The sequence below is a fragment of the Corapipo altera genome, unplaced genomic scaffold (genome assembly GCF_003945725.1).
Source record: "Corapipo altera isolate COAL_440 unplaced genomic scaffold, ASM394572v1 44, whole genome shotgun sequence".
Taxonomy (NCBI): Eukaryota; Metazoa; Chordata; class Aves; order Passeriformes; family Pipridae; genus Corapipo; species Corapipo altera.
The window spans coordinates 2,461,079-2,485,680 of NW_020884880.1; the positions used below are offsets into that span (position 1 = coordinate 2,461,079).

The 24,602-nt window shown below is 40.6% G+C and overlaps 1 protein-coding gene across 3 annotated transcripts in view; it reads right to left on the reverse strand.

The window, feature by feature from the left end:
- CALCR (calcitonin receptor) overlaps nucleotides 1-24,602 on the reverse strand; it is a 160,845-nt gene that overhangs the window by 11,332 nt on the left and 124,911 nt on the right. For all 3 annotated transcript variants that reach the window (XM_027639417.1, XM_027639418.1, XM_027639419.1), the window contains 4 exons: nucleotides 14,626-14,779; nucleotides 9,542-9,602; nucleotides 9,388-9,454; nucleotides 6,104-6,322 (listed from right to left, as the gene is read on the reverse strand). In XM_027639417.1, the coding sequence (XP_027495218.1) occupies nucleotides 6,104-6,322; nucleotides 9,388-9,454; nucleotides 9,542-9,602; nucleotides 14,626-14,779 (501 nt within the window). The remainder of the gene's footprint in view (nucleotides 1-6,103; nucleotides 6,323-9,387; nucleotides 9,455-9,541; nucleotides 9,603-14,625; nucleotides 14,780-24,602) is intronic.

The following is a 24,602-nucleotide window of genomic DNA, read 5'->3' on the forward strand; positions in this document are numbered from 1 at the left end:
TTTCTATTTCTATTTCTATTTCTATTTCTATTTCTATTTCTATTTCTTTCATTTTACACATAAAGTTTTACCCATAGTTCAAAGGACTATTGTTATCTTCAGCTGTTAAGCTATAGAGATACCAGTAGCAGACACCAACTTTGTCTCTTTGGAGTCAGGAGGGCTTGGGATGACCATAATTCTACAGTGGATCTATTATAACATGTGACAGACTGGATGTAGGTTAATTATTTCATTTAAGGCCCGTGGGCTATTTCTATTACGGAAGACATATGTCTTCCATATTCTCTCTAATTGCTGCTGGTTTTTGCTCAGGGTGCAATTCTTGCTGAGGATGAAATCTCTAAGTCAATTGTATCTCTCTTCTACTGTGTGGAGCTGTTAAACTGACCTGTGATATACTGTCTGCTCCCAGTAAGATAATTTTGGCTGCAGTATTGAAAGAAGAAATTAAAAATATATTTATTTTGAGATAAAGGTTTTTAATGACTTCTGAAATTCTTTATTTCTGGAATTATGTGAAGAACAGATGAATGTGGCCTTTGGCTGAATTATGCCTTAGGGATTGTCCAGAGTCAGCAGCTCTCAGACCTTCATATACCTTATTGACACTGTAGTGAGTTTTTCCCTGCTTTTAAGGGACATTCTTTGCTTGACAGATATTTAATTTGTATCTCCCTCTCCTAGAAGACATAAGTGTCTTGAAAAGAAGTTCCAGTAATTTGCTCAGGTTAAAAAGAAACAAACAAAAAATACCTATGCAGATACTGCAAATTTACATAGGTTTCTGGTACTTCTTGCTTTTTTAATTCTATCTTATGTCTCCATAAAACCAAGAAAGCATATATAGGCATACTTATTCCTGACCATGTCCTTAGTTTCTGCCCTAATTGATTACACACTCTGTTGCTGTTTAGGCTTTAGTGGGATGATATATTTATTATTGATGGTAGATGATGATGGCACATGTAATTGCACAAGTGTTCATAATAAAAATAATCAGTTTTTGATTCTCTGTGTGGACTTTGGTCAACATCCATTCACTTGTCACTTTTGGATCTGAATATATAGCAATAAAATCCACCATGGCCAAGGTTCTTCATAGAAGTATAATTCCATTCCCATCTCTCTCATTTCAGCAAAGATAAAAAGCTTTGAGAAAAACAGCAGTGTTCCTCACCATCTTAATTCACAGCAACAGCATCTCTGAGGTAAATGACTGGGTTACAAATTGTTCATTTACGTTAGGTGAACAAAAGAAAAGCAAAGTGAAGAATCTGGCTGTGCAGTTTCTACTGCTACTGAGGTGGGGAGATTGTCATGAGGGCTGAAGATGGCAACCCACCTGCTGCAAAATGATGGAGACATCCCATCAGCCAAAGCTCATGCTTCGCTTCTTCTCCTGCTCTCTACTGGAGGTTTCATTACTGTAATTTTTTGCATGAAGTTTTCAGACAAAAATGGCACTTTATAATATCCAGCTTTCAAAAAAATATTTTCCCCAACTTTTATTGGCTCAAAATATTAAAAAGTTTTGAAATTACTAATAATGAAAAAAGAAAAAAAAGGAAGGAAATAAAAAACTCCCACTTATGTTGTCAAAAGCAGTCCTATAACCTTTGCACAGAAGGAGAAAGTATTTCTGTCTGATGTGACATCACAGAGGATATTTATTTCCCTATAAATTGAGAAACAGATGGAATGAATGCCTTCTAAAATGCATTCAAATATCTCACTATTTTTAAGAAACTGCTTTTAAATGGGTTAATTTTGTTCTGCATAAAGCTGCATAAAAAGCAAAATTTAAAAGTTGGAGGCAGTGGGGATATATATGTGGTCCAAACCCACACCTAAAAGACTCAAAATACCCTTGTACCAGATCAGACCTCTGTGAGCTGCATCATCCTGCCTAGCAGGGTGGGTGCTTCAGTCCTGAGGTGCTGCTTGGAAGCTGCTGAGTGGCACAGAAGGGATCTCACTTGCAGAGAAAGAAAACTTTGATTATTCTCCGTTTAACAGATAAAACTTTTCCTTTGCCAATAAAACTCAAGGCCTTATGCTGAATAGCAGTTTAATTATAGGAAGAGTTGTACATTTAGGGCTACAGTCAGCAAGGTATTGTGAAGAATAACTTTAAGTGCTTGTGTACTGCTGTTGGTTCGGGGGCTGCTCCTCCGCTGCTCCCTCACAGACTTCCATGGCTCTTCTCTGGCACAGTGACAGGGCCACGTTATGTAACCTGGCAGCCTCTAAAATCACAGCTTGAAGGTGCTGGAGACAGAATTCAGTAAGATGGGACAAGTGGTGAAGGGAGCTTGCAAGCAGAAGTTTGTTAATCCCTGGACTTGTTTTGAGAGCATCTGGGGAGGAATGTGTCTATAAGTGGGACTTACTGATGCATCATAGAGTTATTAAATTTTTCTTTTCTTCCCTTTTCCTTGTGAGGCCTTTGCTGCTGACTGACATCAGAAATCAGAAGCTGGGATAACTGTCATTAGTAGCAGAATCTCTGTCAGAAGCATGGTACCCCAATCTCTTTGCAGCCTGGGACTTTTCCAAAGATTTTCAGTGGTTCCAGGGTGAAGGAAGTGGCAGTAGCAGTCTCAGGGCTAGCAGAGGTGCAGGAGACCCTGCCAGGGTGTCAGGCTCTCTCTTGCTCTATCTCTGAATGGAGAGCTGAGTGCAGGACAGAGGGTTGTTGCTGCTCCACTCCTTTGAAGGAGGTACTCTCTTTGCCCAGGTGCACCATTTCATCTTCATTGGCCAAATGATGGGGCTTTTCAGGCTTTTTACAGATGTGTTTTCAGGCCAGAGGTGTGCAAGGAGCCAGCACATCCTGTACCATAATGCTTTACACCCTGAGGGAGTTTTCATCTTTCATGTGCTTTCAGCATCATCTAACAGGCTTTTTAAGATAAATCTGCAACTCACTGGCTTTCTGGAGTGCAGATGTTTGCTTTGTGATGCCTAATTTAGGAGCTCTGTTTAATAAGTTAGCTGTGTGTTCACCAATGTACCTACAGCACCCCAATCCATGCATGTCATTCCAGTTAAGGTGCGCTGGTTTTGTGTGGGGTAGTTAATTTTCTTCATAGTAGCTAGTATAGGGCTCTGCTTTGGATGTGTGCTGGAAACAGCTGGAAACAGGGATGTTTTAGCTATTGCTGAGCAGTGCTTGCACAGAGCCAAAGCCTTTATTGCTTCTCATTCCACCCCACCAGCGAGTAGGCTGGGGTTGCTCAAGGAGTTGGTAGGGGACACAGCCAGGACAGCTGACCTCAGCTGATCCAAGGGATATCCCAGATCATATGGTGTCAAGCTCAGCATACAAAACATGGGAAAAAGAAAGAGGGGGATATTTGGAGTGATGGCATTTGTTGTCCCAAGTAACTGTTATGAGAGATGGAGCTGTGCTTTCCTGGGGATTGCGAACACTTGCCCTCTCATGGGAGGGTGTGAGTGAATTCTGTGTTTTGTTTTGCTTGAGTACATGGCTTTTGCTTTACCTATTAAACTGTCTTTATCTCAACCTGTGAGTTTTGCCACTTTTACCCTTCCAATTCTCTCCTCCATCCCATTATGGGGAGTAGGTGAGAGGTTCTGCGGGGCTGAGTTGCTGGCTGGGGTTAAACCACAACGTAAGGGTTGAAATATCTTTCTTTTGCCTCATGCAATCTTCAGCATTCCAGAGACTGAAGAGATGATACTGGTGATAGTGAGAAGAGATACTCATCTCTACTTTTACAGGATCCATGAGAGGTTGGCTAGCTGGGCTGGAAAAGTACACACATTCATATTTGCAGTGCAAAAGCCAGTCTTCAATTTTTTTATCATTTACATATCTGCTCTATGAATCTGTTAAGAAGAACCTGGTCTATGTGAGAGAGACATACAGTAGACATACAGTGTTTGTGAATTGCTCATACAGGCATATTTGAAAAAACATTTCTGCTTAAAATGGTGAGCATTGATGACAGTATCGCAAAAAGAGTAGGACAATTCAAAACCAGACTGGCTTCTGTTATTCAAAAGTGATTTCGGCAGAGGAAACCAAGCATGTGACACCTTGATGTGTTGTTTTTCTACTGAGAAACCATTCTCCGAAAGAAATACCATTACATGGTTTCTTGTGTGAAGAAATTCTTTCTTATCTTCAATCCTCTGAGTTTTACAATAAACTGCAGTGCTTGTTTGCACCATTTCTGTGTACATGAACTACATAACACATATCAAACCTTCATGATCACTTAAAGCAGTGACATGCTGTTGAAAAACCGTCTCTCACTCTGTTCTATAAAAGGCATAAAAATTACTCATTTAACCAGTGCAGAAATGGAGAATGTTTTAAATTCCCCCCCCCAAAAAAAATTCATATTGCACCCATGATACCTGCTTGTATATGACTGACATGCTACAAGGTGCAAAAGCTAATAGACTACTGTTAGTTTCTGGAGAGGCAGGCTGTGATGTGGTTTATGAAAGCACAATAGCTAGGAGGGAAACACAGCCATTACAAAAGCTGATACAATATCTGCTAATTACATACTCAGTCCTAATAGAAAATGAGCACCAGAAGAATAATTATATGGCTATCTTAAATATGCATACAGGAAATGGTTGGGAAAAGATTAAGAAAGTTTATTTTAGAATATAATTAAAAATCCACTCGAAGCGGAAAAGGGAGCATCACAATCAGCTGCAGTTAGCAGGACAACTGCACAGCCCTCCTGAAAGGTCACATTTTGTCAGGAAGCACACTGAGATTATACTGCAGAGATATCAAGAGCTCTTCTGTGAGAGCAGACGGAACCCATCAGAGATGAAACTTTGTCACCTTGGATCCCTCCCTCACCGAATCCCCTTCATCAGTACAACTTCCATTTTAACCTCAGTTTAGTGACTTTCTAGTGCATAATGATCACAATTAGAATTGTTAATTAAGACAATTATAATTGATTTTGCAATTTTCCAACAACCTCACAGGATTTGCAAGCTATTTTAAGAGTAAAGTTATTCTAACTTGCTAAAACTGTAAGCAAATAACTTGTCACCAGAAAACTAGTTTGGAGATATTACTTTACAGCTCTTGCCACCAAAGACGTGACAGTAAAGGTAACAATAGAAGAAATGGACTCTCATTCCTTTAAAGCAGAACTGTAACATAAGATGACATACATTTCAAAAACAGACCTATAATTGCAGTTATTCTATGCATGCAGTAGCAGGCACACCCACAGTTTTGAAGGGATAAAGGCAATATGCAGAAAATATAATCTGGCAGCATGCAGAGATTTTGACAGCATTATTTATCCCTTCATTTATGAAAAAGTACCACTGATTTTTTTAAGCTGTTTTCGTACTACAGCATTAACATTATTTCTGCATTTAGCTTCTGTATGAAAGGAAACCAGAAGTAGATCACAGTATTCACCCATGTTGATCCCTATTCACAAATGCATTGGAAATCTGCCTTTCCTAGTTAATATAAGACTGGATATATTCCAGTCAGAAAACAAGATAAGCCAGCATTTAAAGTCAATTAGGTTTGTTTTGCTATCAAAAGAAAATAAACCAGACTTGCTGAATGATGCTATATTTTCAAAGCATTGATGAAATCAACATGTCAGTCTTGTAATTTAAACTGCCTAGTAATGTAATTCTAACTCCTAAATGAAGCTTAATTGTCTCAGTGTTTTCTTCTGTGTGTTGGCATTCCCTCTGTACAATAGTTTGCATACACAGCTGATTTTAATATTAACTTCACAGCACCAGTTTCAGTCAATTTGAGCATTTCAACAGAAATTGTGTTGGAACACAAAAGCACTTTGTGAACTCAGTTTTCTCTCCATAGTTTAGAAATAGTGTCATCTGATAATTTTGGCCACTTACTACATTGTTTCCCCTATCTTTTCTCTGTTCTTTACACAGTGGTGCTGCTTGTGCAAAGGCAGATAATCCAATAATGTGAAAGTGTTTAAAAAAGAACAGAAAACCCACAGACATTTTCAGCTTCAGAGAAAAAACCCTGGCAACAGTATCTTTGAGTAAATTAGCTTAACAGCAAACACTTTAACTACATTGAAGTTGCTACCATATAACATACCTGGTAATGCATTAATATATGCATGATGTAATCATATATTTCTCCAGCAAGTCGGTTTTCTGGTCTCCAGGGAATAATAACAAACTGAATTCCTAGTAAGGGCACCAGGATTAAAGTAGCTCTAACAGCTTTCATATACATGTTGGACTCAGCACGGTGGGTATCTCTCAGTTTTGTCACCAAAACTCGGACAATGTTAAGCAAAAAGAAAAAATTGACCTGCAAAGCCAAAGCCATTGTAGGTGAAAGCATTCAAATTAAACAGACACCAAAATAAAAGTACAGAGCACATAAATAGTAGTAAAGTGCAGCTTTTTAGTTTTATTGTATCTTATAATGGGCAGCTCCTGGGGAGTCATGTCTTGGTAAGTACCTTGAAAAGATAAATGTACCAGAAACGATATGTTAAGCAGCTCCACATGCTTAGGAAGCCTGCATGGATGCTTCAGGCAGGCAGGGATCCATTCTAAGAAGCACTGGATGTTTTGACACTGATGTGGGCAAATTTAGGATTTCCAGGGAACACTTAATCTCATTTTCGTGTCTAAAGTTTAAATGAGGGGGATGAATTGCCCCCTAGAAGTAACCAGTCTAGCATTTACTGAGCTATCTTGCCAGGTGAGACAAATCCCAGCATGTCCTTGGGCACATGGGACCTACGGGAACACATAATTTCCCTAAGGAATATTCTCCTTGGGCCAATACCTGAGGTTTGTGAAGACAGCAGGGCAGTAAGGCTGCTCTTGAGGAAAACCTAGGCTACCCCTTGCCTCCATCAGATTGCAGAGACCTCATGGTGCTCTACCCATAGGTAAAAGGAAGCACTTGCTGTCTCAGGGCAGAAATGCCAGACACTTCCGAAAATTTTGCCCCTGAACTGTAGCACTAAACCTGCATTATATGGGAAAACTGTGGTTTAAACATGTCTTAAAATGGCTTTTGGTGGTCTCTTTGCAAACACATGTTTCTTCTTCCCAGCACCCCCCATGTTATCCATGCAGGAATGTCCTGCATAACCCCCGTTTTATCCATGCAGGAATGTCCTGGGAAGGTGTCCTGAGGTGTTTCCCATTGGCCTTTGTTAACCTCTTCCTGTGATTGGGTGTTCCTGTAAGCCCCTTGAGACTTCTAATTGGTTACTCTGTGAATCCTCCTAAACCCTATAAATGTAGCATCCCCAACAATAAACGCTCTCTTGCCTCCTCTCCACGCCCGGTGTCCGGTGTCCTGTGTCCCTGCCGGCCATGGGGCCACGTGCAGGGGGGGGGAGGAGGAGCACCTCTCCCCTCCAGGCTCAGGGCCTGAAAAGACCCCTGAAAAACCCCTGGAGTTCCCTTTCCCCATCCTTCAAAGCGTCGCAATGGTTCTTCAGATGGAAACGGAACTAGAACTGGGCCGCCCCACGCTGTGGGTGGGGAAAGGGATCCAGACTGAACCTTACAGTCAGTGATTCCAAGCAGCTCAGCATCTCATCTCCTCAGTCATTTCTGGAAATCTGATCTCAGCACAGTGGAACCTGCCCTTGACCCCTGGCTTCACAGAGAGTTCCTTGTGGGATGCGCTAAGAGCCTGCAGGAGCAGGGAGGGCAGACCCAGGCTGACAATGAGCCCAGTGGTTACCCTGTGGACATCACAGACTTCTCCCTCTCCAGTGTACCCAGATCACTCTTTTCCACTCTGCTACAGTAAAATCAGGCACCTATGCTTTGGAACTTTATTAGACATTTTTTGGGGTGATTTTTTTAAAATAAGTATGGAAGTTGTATAACTTACATAGCTCAAATTCCATAGATAAATCTTCAAACTTTAATAGCTCAAATTCCATAGCTAGATGGGAAATTTTAGTTGATTCTTTCAGAAGAATGAATCAGTAAGCTTTGGCAAAGCATTTCATCACTTCTTAACTACACTGAGAGACCTTTCAACTGTTTTACATTTGTTCTCTACTGGAAAAAAGGAATAATAAATTACTTCTCAGGTCCCATTCAGCATTAAATCTAAACCTTATTCTTCATCCTATTCTGACTTCACTCACTCTGCTGAAACTTCACTTTTAGCATTTCTGGAAGTAACCAAAAAAGTGGAAAAAAGACTTTACAAAAGTAAAAACCTTTGGCTCTTCTAAATCAGTCTGTCACTGTGGGAGTTTTGTAGCAAATCAAGCAGGACATTCTGTAGACATTGACAACTACACAAGAAAAAATAAGACTGGAAATGGCATAAGCACAAGCCAGAAAATACAATGCCTTATTTTGAAAATAGTTAAGATTGTTCTTTTTTTTTTTTTTACGTGAAAACCAGTCCCCTCTCTTTCTGTTGTGGCTAAGATGTACAGACTTGGATCATGATGACAAAAATAAAGGTTGAATGGCCTCTCCTACATGTCAATTGGCATTACAAGAGCAGATGCAATCAATATCAAACCAATAAACCCCAAATAGATGTGATTCTATGGGACGAACGGACTATCTCTATGACAGGGAAGGATGGGCTCCTTCACATTGCTGATGTTCAAGATTGCTTCTCAAGAAAAGGCAGAAAGCTTTTAGATGGAAAGCTGTTTCTTAATTCAAAGGTGTTCCCAGTACTCACTGCCCTACTGTTTGATTTTGAGGTAATAATTGCACATACATCCATGCAGTGTTTGTAAGCATGAGGCAGCTCAAAAGCTGAAAGTTCATCTTGGGTGACACAAACCTAGGCTTCGGTTGAATAAAACCGTTTCTGCACCTTTCAGGAAGGTCATGCCAAACAGCACTACTGGCATACCACACGTTGTATGTATGCACATTGTCAAGCTGCACTTTGAATCTTGTCCTTCTACTCAGACAGCCCAGTCCAGTCCCTTCCCTGGGATTTGTTTAGCTCCCTACCTTTGGACCATAACAGTTCAGTGACCAGTAAAACTCATGCTGAGCAACCAGCCTGTGCTCAGCTCACCCCAGCTAAAGCATAGCTAAATGCCTCATTGATGTCACATAAATGCAGTATATAATGCATCATAAATAAGTTACACTGGGATAGAGTGACTGTTCTGATTTTCTAAAGCAGCTAGTGAGTCTGTTTGCCTCAAGAGTCTGATTCTTTACTGGGAAGTCCCTTTACAGGGACTTTTTTTTTTCTGAAGTATTGAGAACCTGTCCTTGTAACACTGAGTACAGAAAGTCCCTTGCTACTTCTGAGTTTTGAGCAAAATAGTTAAAGTAGAAAAACTTCTACTCTGTATAGATTAGCAGCATTTCTAAAATAATTACTCAACAGTTATTAGCAAATAATATTCTTACCAATAAAGCTGCCATTACAGGCCCATGAACAATATAGAGCAAGTGCGTGTCAACACTCATCCAGCAGCTGGAAGGGAAATACAACATTTATTATTAACTTGAATAAAATTTGCTGCACAGTTAAAGTTCCTTCAAAAACAGATATGATACTCACTTGTCATTGAAGTATCTGGCTCTTGCAACAGCATGAATGGATGCAGGCATTAAAGGGAACCCTGAAATGATTAAAGTTATAGGTCAGTCTTGGTATTTGTTTAACTTGAATTTCATGTATCTCACACACTAATAAATCTCTTGTCTACAAAATGCACGGATGTGAAATCACAGCTTTCAGTAAAGAACTGTAATCCATTGCACTCAGGCCCTGGCATTACCTCAGTGGTGAGATAAGAGATTAATGTTCAAGGCAGGCCAAAAGGAGAAGCAAAGCCCACAGACCATACTCTTCTGGGGTATTTCAAAGCTGCTGCCAGGCTCCCCTGAGCTGCTTGTGGCTTGTGCAGGGAAGGGTGTGAGCAGGTGGTGTGGGAAGAATTCAGGGATCATTCTGTTCTCAAAGGAGTATTCCCTCAGGAAACCAGGGACACTTGTTAAAACCATGTAAATAATTATTGAGCAAGAGAGAGGCACATGTGTGCCAGATTATGGAGCAATAAATAACAGAGCAAAGAGTTTTTCTTTTGGAGCCAATGGTACAAGTAAATGTTTGGAACCAGAAGGTTTTTGGGGGATGGGGATCTGTAATATCTTCTGTAGGTTCCCAGCCCCTGTGCAGCCAAGCCCACCCCATGTAGCTTTATGTTAGTAGGGAGACGAGCTGTGGATACCATAAATCCACATAAATACTGTGGATACCATAAATCCTGACTTATTTGTGGCACCTCAAAGGAGGCCACTTCTCTGACAGGGAGATGACAGGAGCAAATTTGCACTGGGCTTGGGAACATGCCAGGCGCAACAAAGTGGAAAGCTCAAGTTCTTATTTCCAGCCTGACACTGACTGACAGTCTGGTCCACTCCTGTCCATCTTCCTTCAGCTTGTATGTCATATTCCTCTCCAACAGGCTAAGAAACTGGAACTGGTGAGTCTGCACTATAATGCTGACTTCAGTTTGTACAACCTTGCACATACAGACAGCTGGCCAGTGGGGAGATGATGCACTCCCTTGTCTGTCCTTTGCAGAGAGCTTGGAGTACACCTTTGGTGTTACTGCTGCCTGCTCCCTAAAAATTATGGACGTTTCTACTGAGCTTTGGACATTCTATAATTATAAATGCAAATGTGTAAAAATATCCTGCTGATACCATGATTAGTCAAAGAGGGAAGAACATGGCTCCATGTTTCTTCAGGTGTTAGTGATTTCATAAACAACTTTAGAAGAGTCAGAGAATCCTTAGCCATATTGTGGAGAGTGAGAATAAAGTCAAAAAACTATGTAAATAGGCTGCTCTGATGTCTCCAGGTATCTTTAAGCAATAGCAACTTATTCTACTGCCAGAAAAAAGTTCTTATTGCAATTTACCTTGGGAGGACAATGCATCTGTGGGAGAACAAACTGGATTGCCTTTTCCTTTATATGTTGTTAGACAATGATGAGTTGGCCTCTGGCTGCAGAATGCCTTTTTTTGGGTGATGATGCACAGTAAAACAAAAAGCTCAGAATAAAAAGAAGGGAGCTTCCAACCTCAGGGTGAGCTTATGAGACTGACAGCTTGAGAAAATCGTTTTGATTGGGAAATGGAGCAGGTCTAGGCCAGTTTTTTTGGCAGACTGAAATGCAATTTTTAAGGGGCCTTTCTGCAACAGCAAAAATTCTTCAGCTGAAAACTCTGGCCTGGAGTATTGCGAGTAGAGCGAGCCACATGATGCAAAGAGACCTTTCTTCTGCTAAAAGCATTAGGATATTTGGCTCAACAAACTCATAAGCAAATCTTAAAAATACAATGGAAAGTCATCACTAGTCAGTTACAGGGTAAGAGGCTCATGACTCTCTACAGCTCAGATTTCCAGCTGCAGGCTGGATGGGCTCTTCTCTTGTAAAGGACCAAAAGGCCGAGAGTTATTGAGAAGTGAAGCACCAAGGCCTGTGGGGTCATGGTTACAGGTATCACTGCAGAGTCCCATCAACACATGGGGATCAGTGAGTAACGTAGAGAAGGTGTTTTCCCAATCATTCCAGGAAAAGATATGATATATCCCTTGAGGTCATGCCAGGTCCTTTATAGTACAAATTGGCAATTATGTCAGTATTTCCAGCACAATTTGGGAGGTACTCAGTTTTAGCACTGTCCAAATAAAGGATTCCCTTTTCACTTTCATATGGGTGAAACTGCCTGAAGCATCCAGACAGAATGGACTGTAGCTGGATGCACACAGTTGGTACTGTTTTATTTCCCTGCATAATGGTGATTTTCTGACCCAGTGAAAAAGAAAAAATGAGAAACAACATCCCCAGTGGCAATTCCCAGAGAAGGGTCAACTGATGGCAACAGCCTTGAAATACATCTGTCCAGGTCAGACTCCATTTGATCACCTCAAACCTTTTGTAGAAGTTTTTGTATTTGCTCAGATTTTTACTTTTCTTATAAAACTATTTTACAAATGTCATTAGTGATTTTTCCAAATAAACTGTATCTTCTTGCATAGGGATTAGCAACAGCAATGAATAATGAGTAACTTCATCTTGTGTTGTACATTTGCTTTGATCCCTTGAATTGCAATTCAGAGCACAGCCTGCTCTGGTTGCTCTGTATTGCTCTTTGGAGAAACATATCTCTCTCCACTGATTAACATAGCTGGATGTTTAAAGTTAGACTGTGTTACTACTGCTTCTGGAATCAGCAGAATTACACTGATTCATGCAAATTTAAGGGGTGGCCAGATAGTCCTAATGAGATCATTTTGCTATTAATACTTTCTACTTTAGTTAGGAGGTGCTAATGATCACCTTTTTTTGTAGAAGTATTCATCTAGTTTCATAAAAAAGGCTGCAGACATTGTCGTCAAGAGTTGTGTTCATTTTTATTAACCTTTTCCATCTCAAGATATCAGTACCCTACTACCACAGCCACCACCCTCTTTATTTTTTGGGCAGAGCTGCAGATACTAATGAGTATCTTATCAGGTAACTTCACTGAATTACCCACCATGCTGCTAGTGTCATTCTCAGCACTATTACAGCTAGCTTGAAAGCTTTCCCTGCAGGCTAGATGTCACAGTTGCATTAAATCGTATTGCCTAAATTGAACGTCACCAGAAAAAAAATACACTTATGACCATATTCCTCTTGCATAATTGGATATATTTTGGGAAGCTTTAGTCTGCAAAATATGAACATAGAAAAAGCTTTGTCTGGAAGGAAATGTTTAAACTGACTCTTCACACGATTGCCATTTCAGAGCCCTGTGAGACCTTTTATATTCAAATATTTTGAACTCTGAAAATTTTATGATAGAACAGCTTCTTGCTCCAAGAGGACTCATCTATTTGGATTGACAAAGTCCAGAAACCTTAACTTGATTTATGGTTCTTCAGGAAGGTTGTCTTCATTTAAGAGCTGATAATGTTCCACATACTTTTAATTCCAAGAGCATGACTGGTCCCTCACTTCTCAGAAAAGATGCCATTATCGTAAGAAAACAAGAGTGCGTGTTGGCATTCTCATTAAAAAAAAAAAAAAAAAAAAAAACACAACAAAAAAACCCCCCAAAAACGAAATTCTTACTTGCTTTGAAACTGTTATCTGGCACTACCATCCGTATAAACAAGAAAATCATGCTAATTTTCTAGGTGTCTAATATGGGTATCCAGAGAGCACTAAGCCTTATACCATAAGAGGAAAGTCATTTACCAGACTTTTAAATGAAAATCCAAACAGAGGATGAAAAAATTTCCACTTTGCTGTTACTGCCTACTTAGGACCCAATATTGAATGCCTACCTAGCAGTTGAAGACAGTGTTTTAAATTTCTTCACAAGATTTAGAACTGGGTCATTTTCCTCTGATCCAATGATCTAATTATCTATATATATAATTATCCATTAAATCTAATATAAAAATTCCTAATTTTTATCTGTTTATGCTGTAAATGAAATAATGGTGAAAAAGTATAACACCTCCAAAGAGAATGGAAAACAGAGTAAATTGTATCTGTTTCTGACTGGGATTGCATGAACATCCCTAAGTGCAATGGGACAGTGGATAAAGGTTCATAATTTGCTGCTTTGCTGCACCATGGGAACTGGCTTACCAGAAACTGGAATGACATCAGAGATTCATGGTTCCCAAATTGGTGAAAAAACCCTTGGTATTGATTTTCTGCCAACACCAATGTGGACTGGATTTACAATAGTGATTTAAATGTGAAAGAGGCTCCTTTGTAATACACTGGTTGTATTTATGTGGCCATTTATTGGACCAGACTGTCCAAAGGACAAATATCTGCTGCTGCTACCACTTAAAAGGCAAGGCATCCCTTAACGTAAACAGAAGAAATCTGCATATTTAGAGGTGAAGAACCAGAACTGGTTCCTTGAGCAATATGCATGTGGCTACATGCAGTTTGCATCCACAATGTGTGGGATTGTAACCTCTCTCAAAGAATATCATGGAGATTTACTTATTGACACCTGTATATTTCTCTGAAACGCTTTAGAGATCATCGCTGTTGGACAAAAACAGCCCTGATAGCAGAGCTCTTATCTACTCAGTAGGTAAAACTGAATCTTTTCCTTTAAAACAACATATGCGAAAATATATCTGATACTGGGTTCACTTACAGAGAAATTCTGGTTCCCCTTTTTGCATGCTGTGTTTTTTCACTTTGTGAGACATAGATACTGATCTTTACTCTTCGTCATTCCAGAAAAAATATACTTTATAGGTAATGTCACACATTCGTGTTTTTGCATATGTGACAAAAATAGAGAGCTTCTGTTCAGAAAAGAGATATGCTTGAATAGAAATATATTTCTCTTCCAAAGCTTTTCTTAACAGAACTTAAACATTTCTTTCTGGAAATCCCAAGATGCAGCAAATACTGATACTGAGCAGGAGATACTGACTCCGGCTGTTTTTTGCAAGTCTCTAAGCCCATCCAAATAAATGCACTGAAATTTAGGACCCGAGAACTCAATCTTAAGGTATGATCTAGTGATATAAATACAACAATTCAGGTATACAAGTGCTAGAAGAATTCAAACATCTGAAAGAATTGCTACAAATGATAACATACGTACCCCAGCCCAAGAGGTAATACCAGTGCAAACGTTGCTCTTCAGCAAACACTGCCACTACGATCAGTGTGTGAAGATAAATGCCTTCGCAGAGCATCCAGAAGTAGTTGCACCCCAGCATGTACTGATGAAAGAACTGCAGCACTTTGCAGCTTACCTGTTAGACAAATGAGAGAAAGTCAAACACTTGACCACCATTTTGCCTTTAGGTAGGCAAGGACGAATGTTACTGCTAGACTACAGGAAAACAAAGAGGTTTGTTCAGCACCTATCAGTGAGAGGGATTTTAAACTTTTATAAATGAGATGAACTGAACAAACGACCCTTACAAAACAGAAAAAAATTATCATAGCAGCACTCCAGAAGTACCACGTAACAAAAAAATTCCCTTCAAAAGTCAGTAATCTGATATTTTTTAGAACTGAAACAAGCAATTTGTTCTACATATAAAAGGAAGGTTGTGAAGACAGTAATATAGAGCTCCAGTTTAAGTGATTTTTTTATCTTCTGATCAAAATTTTCAGAGGTTTATTCAGGCGTCTGTCTAAGTCAGATAAACAGCATCCAGCTCTCAACTTACTCCTTTGGGAAAAGCAAATGCTGTTGTGGAGATTTTTTGGGTAGGGTACCAGGGGTACTGTCTTTGACTCTGCGAGAAATTGACACAAGGAGCTAAATGGAGCTGGTGAAGTGGTTCCCGTGTGTGGTACAGACAAGGTTGCAGACATAGATGTGGACAAGAGACTGTGGCTTCAAGATGCTGGGAAGCGGTGGGCAGATGGTGGAGGGAAGCATGTCATGTCCACTACCAAAGTGCCAGCTTGTGCTCGTCTTCTGAAAGGATCTCGTGTCCCTTCACTTCCTTGGAGAGGGCTATGGGTTACTCTACCTGGACTTCCTTGTCACCAGCACCCAGGAGGGAGAGGAGAAGTGGATGGGTGTTGCTGTGCTGGCAGAGACCTGCTGCTCCTGGGAAACACCACATGCTACCTGGAAATCTGATGTCAGAGCAGTGATGGACTGTATGGGATGTTGTTAGGATTTACTTGTCTCTTTAAAGAGATATTTTGGCAGCTCAGTGAGTAGAGGATTGCATGTTTTGTGTCCTCTGGACTGCCCCTCTGGACCAGAAAAGCTTGTTAGCCATGCAATGCACCATCTTCCATTGCTTAAAAACATTCCCAATTGATCGAACATGTGTATTTAGTTCTGTTTCACTATTTGCAGTGCAGCTTCATGCTCATTAAAATATCAGTTTATTGATAGGTTAGTATATAGAATTCTGACAGCATTAGCTTGAAGGACTGATTTTTATTTTCTGGTGATTCATTATTTCTGCTCATCACACAGGACGAAATAGACTGTCACATCTTTTCTCCACACTGCGCCTGAACAGTTCTTAAAAGTATATACCAAAAGGATTGCATACCCTATCCAATCCCACCAACTAACAACCACCACCACCAAAAAAAAAAAAAAAAAAAAGAAAAAGGAAAAGTATTTTCTCCTTTTTCTGTGGGCAAATGTATTAATTAAGGTTCTTAAATCATTTTTGGACTATTTTTCATAGGTCTGGGTCAATACGTTTCTTGCTCTGCTCCCTCATCCATGCTCAATGCAGCCTCCCGGCTGGTGGTTGGCCTTTCTCCCTTCTCCCCTTGTTGATCACTCATCCCTACAAGGGCTGCCTTGACTGACAGGCACTTCCCAAAGACCATACACACATTCAAGTGGCACAATCTCCAGCATCAGCCAGACACCCTGGCCTCTAAAAGGCCAGGAAACCATCTGAGCCATCACAGCAGTTTTCTGTGTCCCAGGTTTGGGCTGGGACAGCACCATGTCCCCCTGTAGGGGTCTTCAGGAAGGAGCTGCAGGTCACGGGATCCATCCGTGAGCTCAAGGCATTGTTTCCCTGACAGCTCTAGCAGGAGTGACTCAGGGTGCCTGCATGTTGCACATTGGCTGGTCCCACTCCTGCCAGAGCCAAAGTTGTCCCAGCAGTCCATCTTGTCACCAGGGCTCTAGAAATAGCCTCTCCTTCAGCCTGGCAGCTGGAGAGGAGCAGACCACAGATGGTGAGTTCTGCAATAAATGCATGGTACTTTCTCAAATTTGTCATTTTAACTTAATGCTTTCATCATTTCATATCGCCCAAACTGAAAGAGAGATCACTGTGGAGTATCCTTGCTTCTCCATGCCAGCTGTATGCACTACTCACCAACTCTGAGCAGAGAATGACTGAACATACCTTCTATTTGAACTAAGTCAGTCTTTGCTGGAACTTTTATCTGTAGCTCAAACAAATGCACACACAGAAAGTACACTCCCTGACAGCTACAGAGCTAAGCTTCATTTCCTTCATTTCCCAACATTTCTTTCTTTCCTGTATCTTCCATCTGAACTATCACTTGTGGCTTTAAAAATGAAATAATTTACTTATCTTTTAGAGCAATGGACAACATATGACTCTTTTGAGGAATTTAATCACTTCTCATGTAATAAGTTATAGAAATAAGAGTACCAGTGGCAAAGCACAAAGGATTGATGTGAATAGTACTGTGATACATATCATATTAATTTGAGAATTTATCTGAAAAAGTTAGTATAAGGAGTTTAAGCACAACAACGCACTGAGATGAATTATGTTAAATTCATACTAATCAAAGGGCAATAAAAATCAGTCTTTGCTTTGGACCTAAAAAATGCAGCATGTTTCATCTACAGCAAAGTGATGCAGTGGAAATACTTCCCTACAACAAAGAAACTGTTTTTCTTAGGTCAGAGCATGTAAAAGAGATGAACCTGTTACTGATGAGAACTGGACTGGTACAAATAAGACATGATAAAGATAACCAATATCTTGGTGTACATTAGTTTTAATTGAGAAAATTGCAGAAATAGTAAGATTCATATAGTGTTTATTACAGAAACAAATAGGATAAAACTGTAACATGATGCAGAAGCAAATCTTGCACCAGTTCAATGCTTGATAACTGATTTCTTTACTATAATTTATAAATGTTTACTGTAATCTATAAAGACTTGTATCTATAATCTATAAAGACTGATATCTTTACTATAAGGGTGGTGAGGCACTGAAACAGGTTGCCCAAAGAGGTTGTAGACAGCACTGCCATATACACGTTGGTGGCTATGTAGCAAGGGAAAGTGTGAAAAAATTATCAGGAAAGCCCTCAAAGCCAGGTAACCACCTAAGAAGGCACCTCCTTTGTGGCTCTGGAAGGATGTCCAAAAATAAACCTTTTTTGGACAAGAAACACCCCGCAAGCAAAAAGGCTGCCTCCTGCTACTTGTTCTCACTGCACTGATGGACATAGAAACTGAGAAAGATTCTTTACTGATCTGCAAGAAAAAAATTTCCTTTAAGTTCTCCTTCCTTATAAAAGCAACCCGCAATGACCTTAAATTCTGGCTAACTCAGGGGCAGAAAGAGTCAATAGGAATGCAGTCAGTCATATTCTTCTCACTTGCAAATCTTGCTATGAGTCGTGTAACTCTTGCAAATGCCTCAGCTGCAGTATGCAATGAAAGCACCTCAAAAGGATGCTGGAACATTTCCCAGAGAAGAAGGTAAACATTTTATTCTCCTTTTACCAGGAGGAGCTACAAATGGTGTCTATGATGTTTTACAGGACATACTGGCATGTTATAAACACTGTTAATGTTCCAGTTGAAGGAATCCCAAAAGTCCATCTGCCTACACAGGACCCTGGAATTGCACACTAATGTAGTTGGCATGCTGCTCTCCTCAGCCAATCCAGCACCCCCATGATTGCATGTGCTTTTAATTTCTCTGTTAAGGTTATCAGTTTATAGCTTATGGACAGAAAACTGTACCATTAACTACCATCACTACCCACTAGGGCAAATCAAGACAAAACCCTCAGACCACATAAACCCCAGTATACTACCATTAACAATAATAACAAAATGTAATACAAAATAAACTGCTAACGGTTTTTGAGCAGGTCATCCCAGTAATTCAGTCAAAGGTACAACTCAGTTTTGGTATGGTAAAGTCATACAGATTCCTGTGGGTCCTCATTCTTGTGATGCTTTCCTTGTTGAAGGGACTCAGGTTGTCACGTTGGGAGGTCTGTGTTTTACATCGGTCTTTGTTACTCCAGAGAGCCTCTCCTATGGAAAGTGAGGGTGGGATAGCCCCTCAGTGTGCATAACAAAACCTCTCTTTTGAAATGCCCCTGACTGACATTTCAAATAAGTTGATAAGAACAGGCCAACCAAGGTTATTGATTTTAAGCCAAGCCAGCTATATGGGCCATCAATACAACTGTGCACTTCTTTGTTTAAAGGGAAATAAACATATTTGACCTCACTATCCTCTTCACCTCTGGGAAACCTCCTCAGCGCATAGTGGCAAAGGACCCTCCTTAAGGAGGCCTTGCCACGGAGATCAGACATGATTTATTCAAATTCAGTTTGAAACCAATACAATATATTCTCAAACATCCTAAACTTAGCATTTTAAAGGACTAGCTTCAAGTTTGATTACTGTTCTGCCTTAAAAATTTGGGTTTTTTTCTATTAGAACACTATTGTATGAAAGTATTCTTAAATTCCAAGTATCCACATGTAGCACAAACAAGCAATAAAAGGACTTCCCAAAGCAAGACAGTACTAAGTATTGTAGCTGTAAATCACTGCCTATCAGAAGTCGTACCATTATACAATGTATCTGCAATGAGTCATCCATTAAACTGTGTTCCAGTCAGAAACCTGGCATACTGGGGCTTGGAAGAAGATTAATGCTTTAATATACTTTTAAACCATTTACGGAACAAAATGTACACAGTGGCTCAGAAGGATTCTAGGTTTTGTGTTATAAGAAAGCAAAATACAAAATTAAACAACAGGATATATTCTTAACAGCATCTGTGTCCATGTCTATGCTATAGGAAAGCAGCCAGCCCAGAATTACATATTCTGGACAGGTGACATCTGCACATACTTGAGTCCCAGCTGCTGTAGTGATAGCTATCCCTGGGCTGCAGCTTCAAACTGCAGGGCCGAGCTCTGGAGGGGTTCCCGTGGCACATATGGCTCTGTCTTAATGTGCAGTGGCCACTGGCTTCTCGCCTGAAGGATGCACCACAGCAAGTGTCATGCGGGGTACAAGACAAAGACAGCCTTGTCATGCCAGATGGGTTTTATCAGCTTGGTTTCTGAGCTGGGGTTGCTGCAGGGAGGTAGCTTCTCAGGGAGGTATTGTAAGTATGAGCCTGACTGATGGAGGAGAGCAGAGAGGCCATCAGAGAGGGAGAGAAAACAAGGGCAGTCAGGATAGCCTAAAAAAACAGTACAGAAATACTGCAACCTGCTGTACATTTGGACAGGATCTGCTGCCACCTTCTCCCAGTGGTGGGAAGTAATCTCTGATGAAAAGGGGTAAGACTGCAACTATTCCAGGCACCTCTCCACCATCACACCTGAGCAAGACCCACCAGGCACGGGAGGATAGGACAAGGCAGAGGCTACTCAGACATGTATCCAGGCATAGCTGAGCTCTGGGCATCGTGCCCAGAGCCAGGCTGGTTTAAGGATAGGTGGAGTATATTTAACAGCCAACTGTACTTACCCTGTGTTTGAGGTGTAACCTGACAAAGCATTTCCCAGGTACTAGGTAGATATATAGCTTTGATGACATGCCTATATATACTCCATGATTCAGTTAAATGCTCCAAGAGTTTTCTAATGATATGACTGGTATTTGTGATCCTAAATATAGACACCCAATCTGTCTCTCCTGTAATCAAAAAGGTAATGTGTCAACAGAGATGATGGAGATCACAGTACAAATTACCTCATCCTAAAGGATATATCTGAAAGAAGTCAGACAGATAGTCCCTGGATGTGTCTTTGTCTGTCTTTAGCATGGGATGACTAGGTCAGCTGTATGTATTTAAAAAACTGGTGTCCAAATGTAAAACATACCTGACCTTAAATGCTTATGAATGTTGTAATGTTTTAGATGCACTCAGACTCTGCTCCAGTGTCCATCCTGAGGAGATCTGGTGCAAGGGGGAGTCCCCAACCCTCTGAAGGATGTTGGGCCAAGGGGACACCAGAAAATTTAGAAGTCAGTGAGTTGGGTGCATGCAACCATAAGACATTCAAAGGTGAAATGGTGAGGAAAGGAGCTCAGTCATCCAAAGAACTGATCTATTTTGGGCTAACAGCTCATTCTGCCACCTAAAGCTAAAGGACATGTACATAAGTTGCCCAAACCTTCTGCTTTTTGCCTCCTGCTGAAAGTCATTACTGTTTCTTCTTCCATACACTTACTCCATGTGCTTGGCTGTCATCTGTAAAGACACTTTGACACCCTTTCATTTATTTCTCTTCTGCTTCAGGTTACTTTGGTTTGGTCTTAAATATCTTCAAGAGACACAGGGTGGCAGGGTTGTGGTTAAAAACAGGCAATACTGCTGGTCTGCACAGCAGTCACTGAAGGGCAATGAAATAACATGGATGCTATAAATTTCATATAACCTGGAAGTCTGACTTCATGGTATAGATGTGCAGGATGAAGTATCCCCTGTAGAGGAATGAGCACTCTTCATTTATTTAACCTGACCTATTTTAGCCACCTGCATTAGAGTGAGGAGAATGGTCTCTTGAATCGAGACGCAGCTGCCTGCACTGGCAGCACTGCCATTTAAACAGACAAATCCCAGTGAGGAAAATTGGAAACATACTGTTCCTCTGAGGGGAATTCCTTTTAAAAGAGTCTATCTTCTGAAGGATTTTGAAAAATCTACTTTTTGGGCAATTCCAACTCAAATTTCTCATATCTTAGGTACAATCTGCTAAAGGCATAAGGTAAGGAAACTTGGAGAGGAACCCCCAGTTTGATTTGAATTATCTTGAATTAGTAGCTGCTCCTACATCAGCTAGGTTTCTAGACATAATTGCTTCATATTTCCAGAGAAATATCAAAACTTAAGCTCTTAAATGTTCAGTTCATGTTGGAGGCCTTGTATACAACAGGAGTTAATTAGAGGATGCAATGTGCATACAGTATAGCACAGAAGCCATCAAAAAGGCAACTGTTAGCATTTGCACTTGTTGATCTGACATTTAAGAAGTGGTTACTTGACATTTTTCTATGCCTGTGTTTTTAGGAGCTAAAGACATATCATCTATTTACCTTTCAGTCTCTCAAATGCACTGGAGACAGGGCAATTGACAGAGTCTTATGGTCTCTCAGGTCCTATCCTGCATTTTTAAGTCATCTTCACTTTGTCATCTCTCCCATCTCTTGAGGAAAACCAAAGGGAAAAAATGATAAAAAGCCTCGGTAAGGCATGGAGAAATTAGTGTCAGATTTAGGTCAAACACAGCTCCACATTGTGGAAGATTGATAGTCTTTTAGAGACTGCTATAGCTCAGATCGGAGGGTAAAGTAAGTATACCTTTCTTGACCAGCAGTTCTGGAGGCATGTCATGAATTTCAGCAAATCTGGAATGGATTCACCCATTTGGCATACAGCCAGTATGTGCTTTGCTTCAACAACCTCATGTAGAGACACCAGAGGTTGCAAATGGCCACTGTGGCTAAACAAGAGAACCACAGCTGACGACAGCAAGAACTAGGATGCTGAAGTTCTACTGATTTTGGGAACAACTGTTCTGGGAATGCTCACTTTTTGCTGTCACAATGGCAGAGCTTCAGGGTCCAGAGATGGTGCAGGTAGACAATGATTAGGCAGAATGACAGGTTAAATCCAACTTCTCACAGAGACATTTCAGTCTGCAGTTTGGACTTGTGCTAGGTATCTGGTTGCAGGTTGTACCTGAGCAGAAAAGATGCAGACAGAAAACCTGGGAACAAGCCCCAGGACCTGATGCCTTCAGCTTCTGGACGACAATGCATTTTTCATGACAAAGTCCTTTCTGGAATCACATTTCTGGAGGAAACAGCTCTCTGGCTTCTAAGTAAGAGGCTGCATGTAGGGATCCCACTGCCAAAATACCATCCACAGGATCTGATAGACCCTAGGTTATTTTAACATGAAATACCTTGGGACCAGGCTACATGAAGGCTATTATCCCTCACTTTGTGATGCTGCAATAATTTTGAAGAAATCTCTGCCTACTAATAGATAGCCTACTAATAGATACAGCTTTAAAAGAAGAGCAAGCAACTGAAATGTAGACAGAATAATTCCTGAGGAAACTAAGACAATGAAAACTTTCCCAAAATAAACACTTATTCTTAGACTCTTAAGCCTCCTTTTCCCTCTCCTGATGCCAGCTGTTAATTTGACAGTGACTTCCCATTCAGAAAGCAACCATAATGTTGTTGAGAGAGCTCAGATCTCTCTCAGAGATGGCTACTGACTTCCTTGCAGCTCAGATTTAGTTGCTCCACATAAACAACAAATACTCTTCACAGAAGTGTCATTTACAAATGCTGTGAATGTCCTTTAATCATCCATACTTCATATGGCACGCCATGCCAGATCAGTGAACCTGATGCCACCAGGATTACATGGTCCTTTGTTTCCTTCATTACTCTGAGAGTTTTGAGAATATAAACAAGAATATAAAGACCTTGGGAAAAATGATGGGAATTGCTGCTCTGCTTCATGCCATTTAGACACTGAAAGATCTGTCTTAAAATGAATGCAGCTATTCTTTCAGTCTGAAAATTTGTGAGAATTCTTTGAATATGGCTGGTTCTGAATTCACAACATGCCTTAGTCTGCATTAATCTCAGTGAACCTTATGGGAGGGGGAGGACTTGATCTTTCCTAGGATGGAGGAAGAGATTCTGATTTACACCTCTATTACTGCAGTGTTAACCAGTGCAACCCAGTGATTTCAGTGAGGGTGAAACCAGTGCAGCTCCTGCCACAACAGTCCTGGCACTGACCATGAGCTTACTGCTGGCAAAAACTTCATTTGCAAATGATTCACCAGCATACAACGAACTCATACTTCTAAAGGTGAACACATGTTAACTGAAGTCACAATCATTCTGTGCTCCAAGGAAGGTGCACAGGACACTGTCAGTGATCCCATGCCAGCTGTGCCTGGGTGCCAGAGCTGGAGAGCAGGATGTCCTGTCCCTGTGCATCCTGAACAGTACTGCTCCATCTTCCTTGTCCCTGCAGCTTAGCAGGGCTGGACAGGACTGGTGAGGGAGAGTCTACACAGAAAATGCTATTAGGTAAAGAATTATACCCTGAGAAGTGCAATTCTGCTGATACCAGAGAAATGCAATGACATTAGGAGCAACTGTCCTCTCCATGGGTCAGTTTGCTTTTGTGGATGAGGATATAGGCAGATAGAGCAGGAATTTTCTTTCCCTGTCACCTCCTGCAGTCACCCCTCCATAGGCACATGCACATCAGGAACTGTGCTTGCTTGCACCACTCAGGTTCAACCATCACAGCTATAAACCTCAGAAATGTGATATGGTGTTTTGTAGTCCAATTAAAAAATGCTCCTTAGCAAGGACAACTTCTCTCTAATCCTGAGGATCAGTGCCCAACCTTCCTTTTCTCACTCTTGTTTTATTAATTTCCCAAACTGCCAGTGGCATCATCCTTTTTGTGTTTGAAAACAACACAGATTAAATGGATCTTAGAAGGATGTTAGTGACTACACTACTTCCTGTTTCAAATAATAGTTTGTGACTCTTCTGTCCAGGTAGAGCATTTGCTATGTTAGGAAGGAACATGTGCCAATCAAACACTCATTCTTCTTTTCTGCTTTACTGATGAAAGCTAATGACACTGTCACAGAGGAAATGGGAGATATGAGCTTTTCTTCATGAACCTGCTCAGGCAATGGAAAACTAATGGGATTTATTTGAACATGTCAAAAATTATTCTGAAGCAAAGTCTAAAGCACAGGTTCAGTCCTTTGCTTGTAAATGATGAATTAAAGGGTTTAGTTCACTTGCCCACAACAGGCACTTTTGCTCTCTC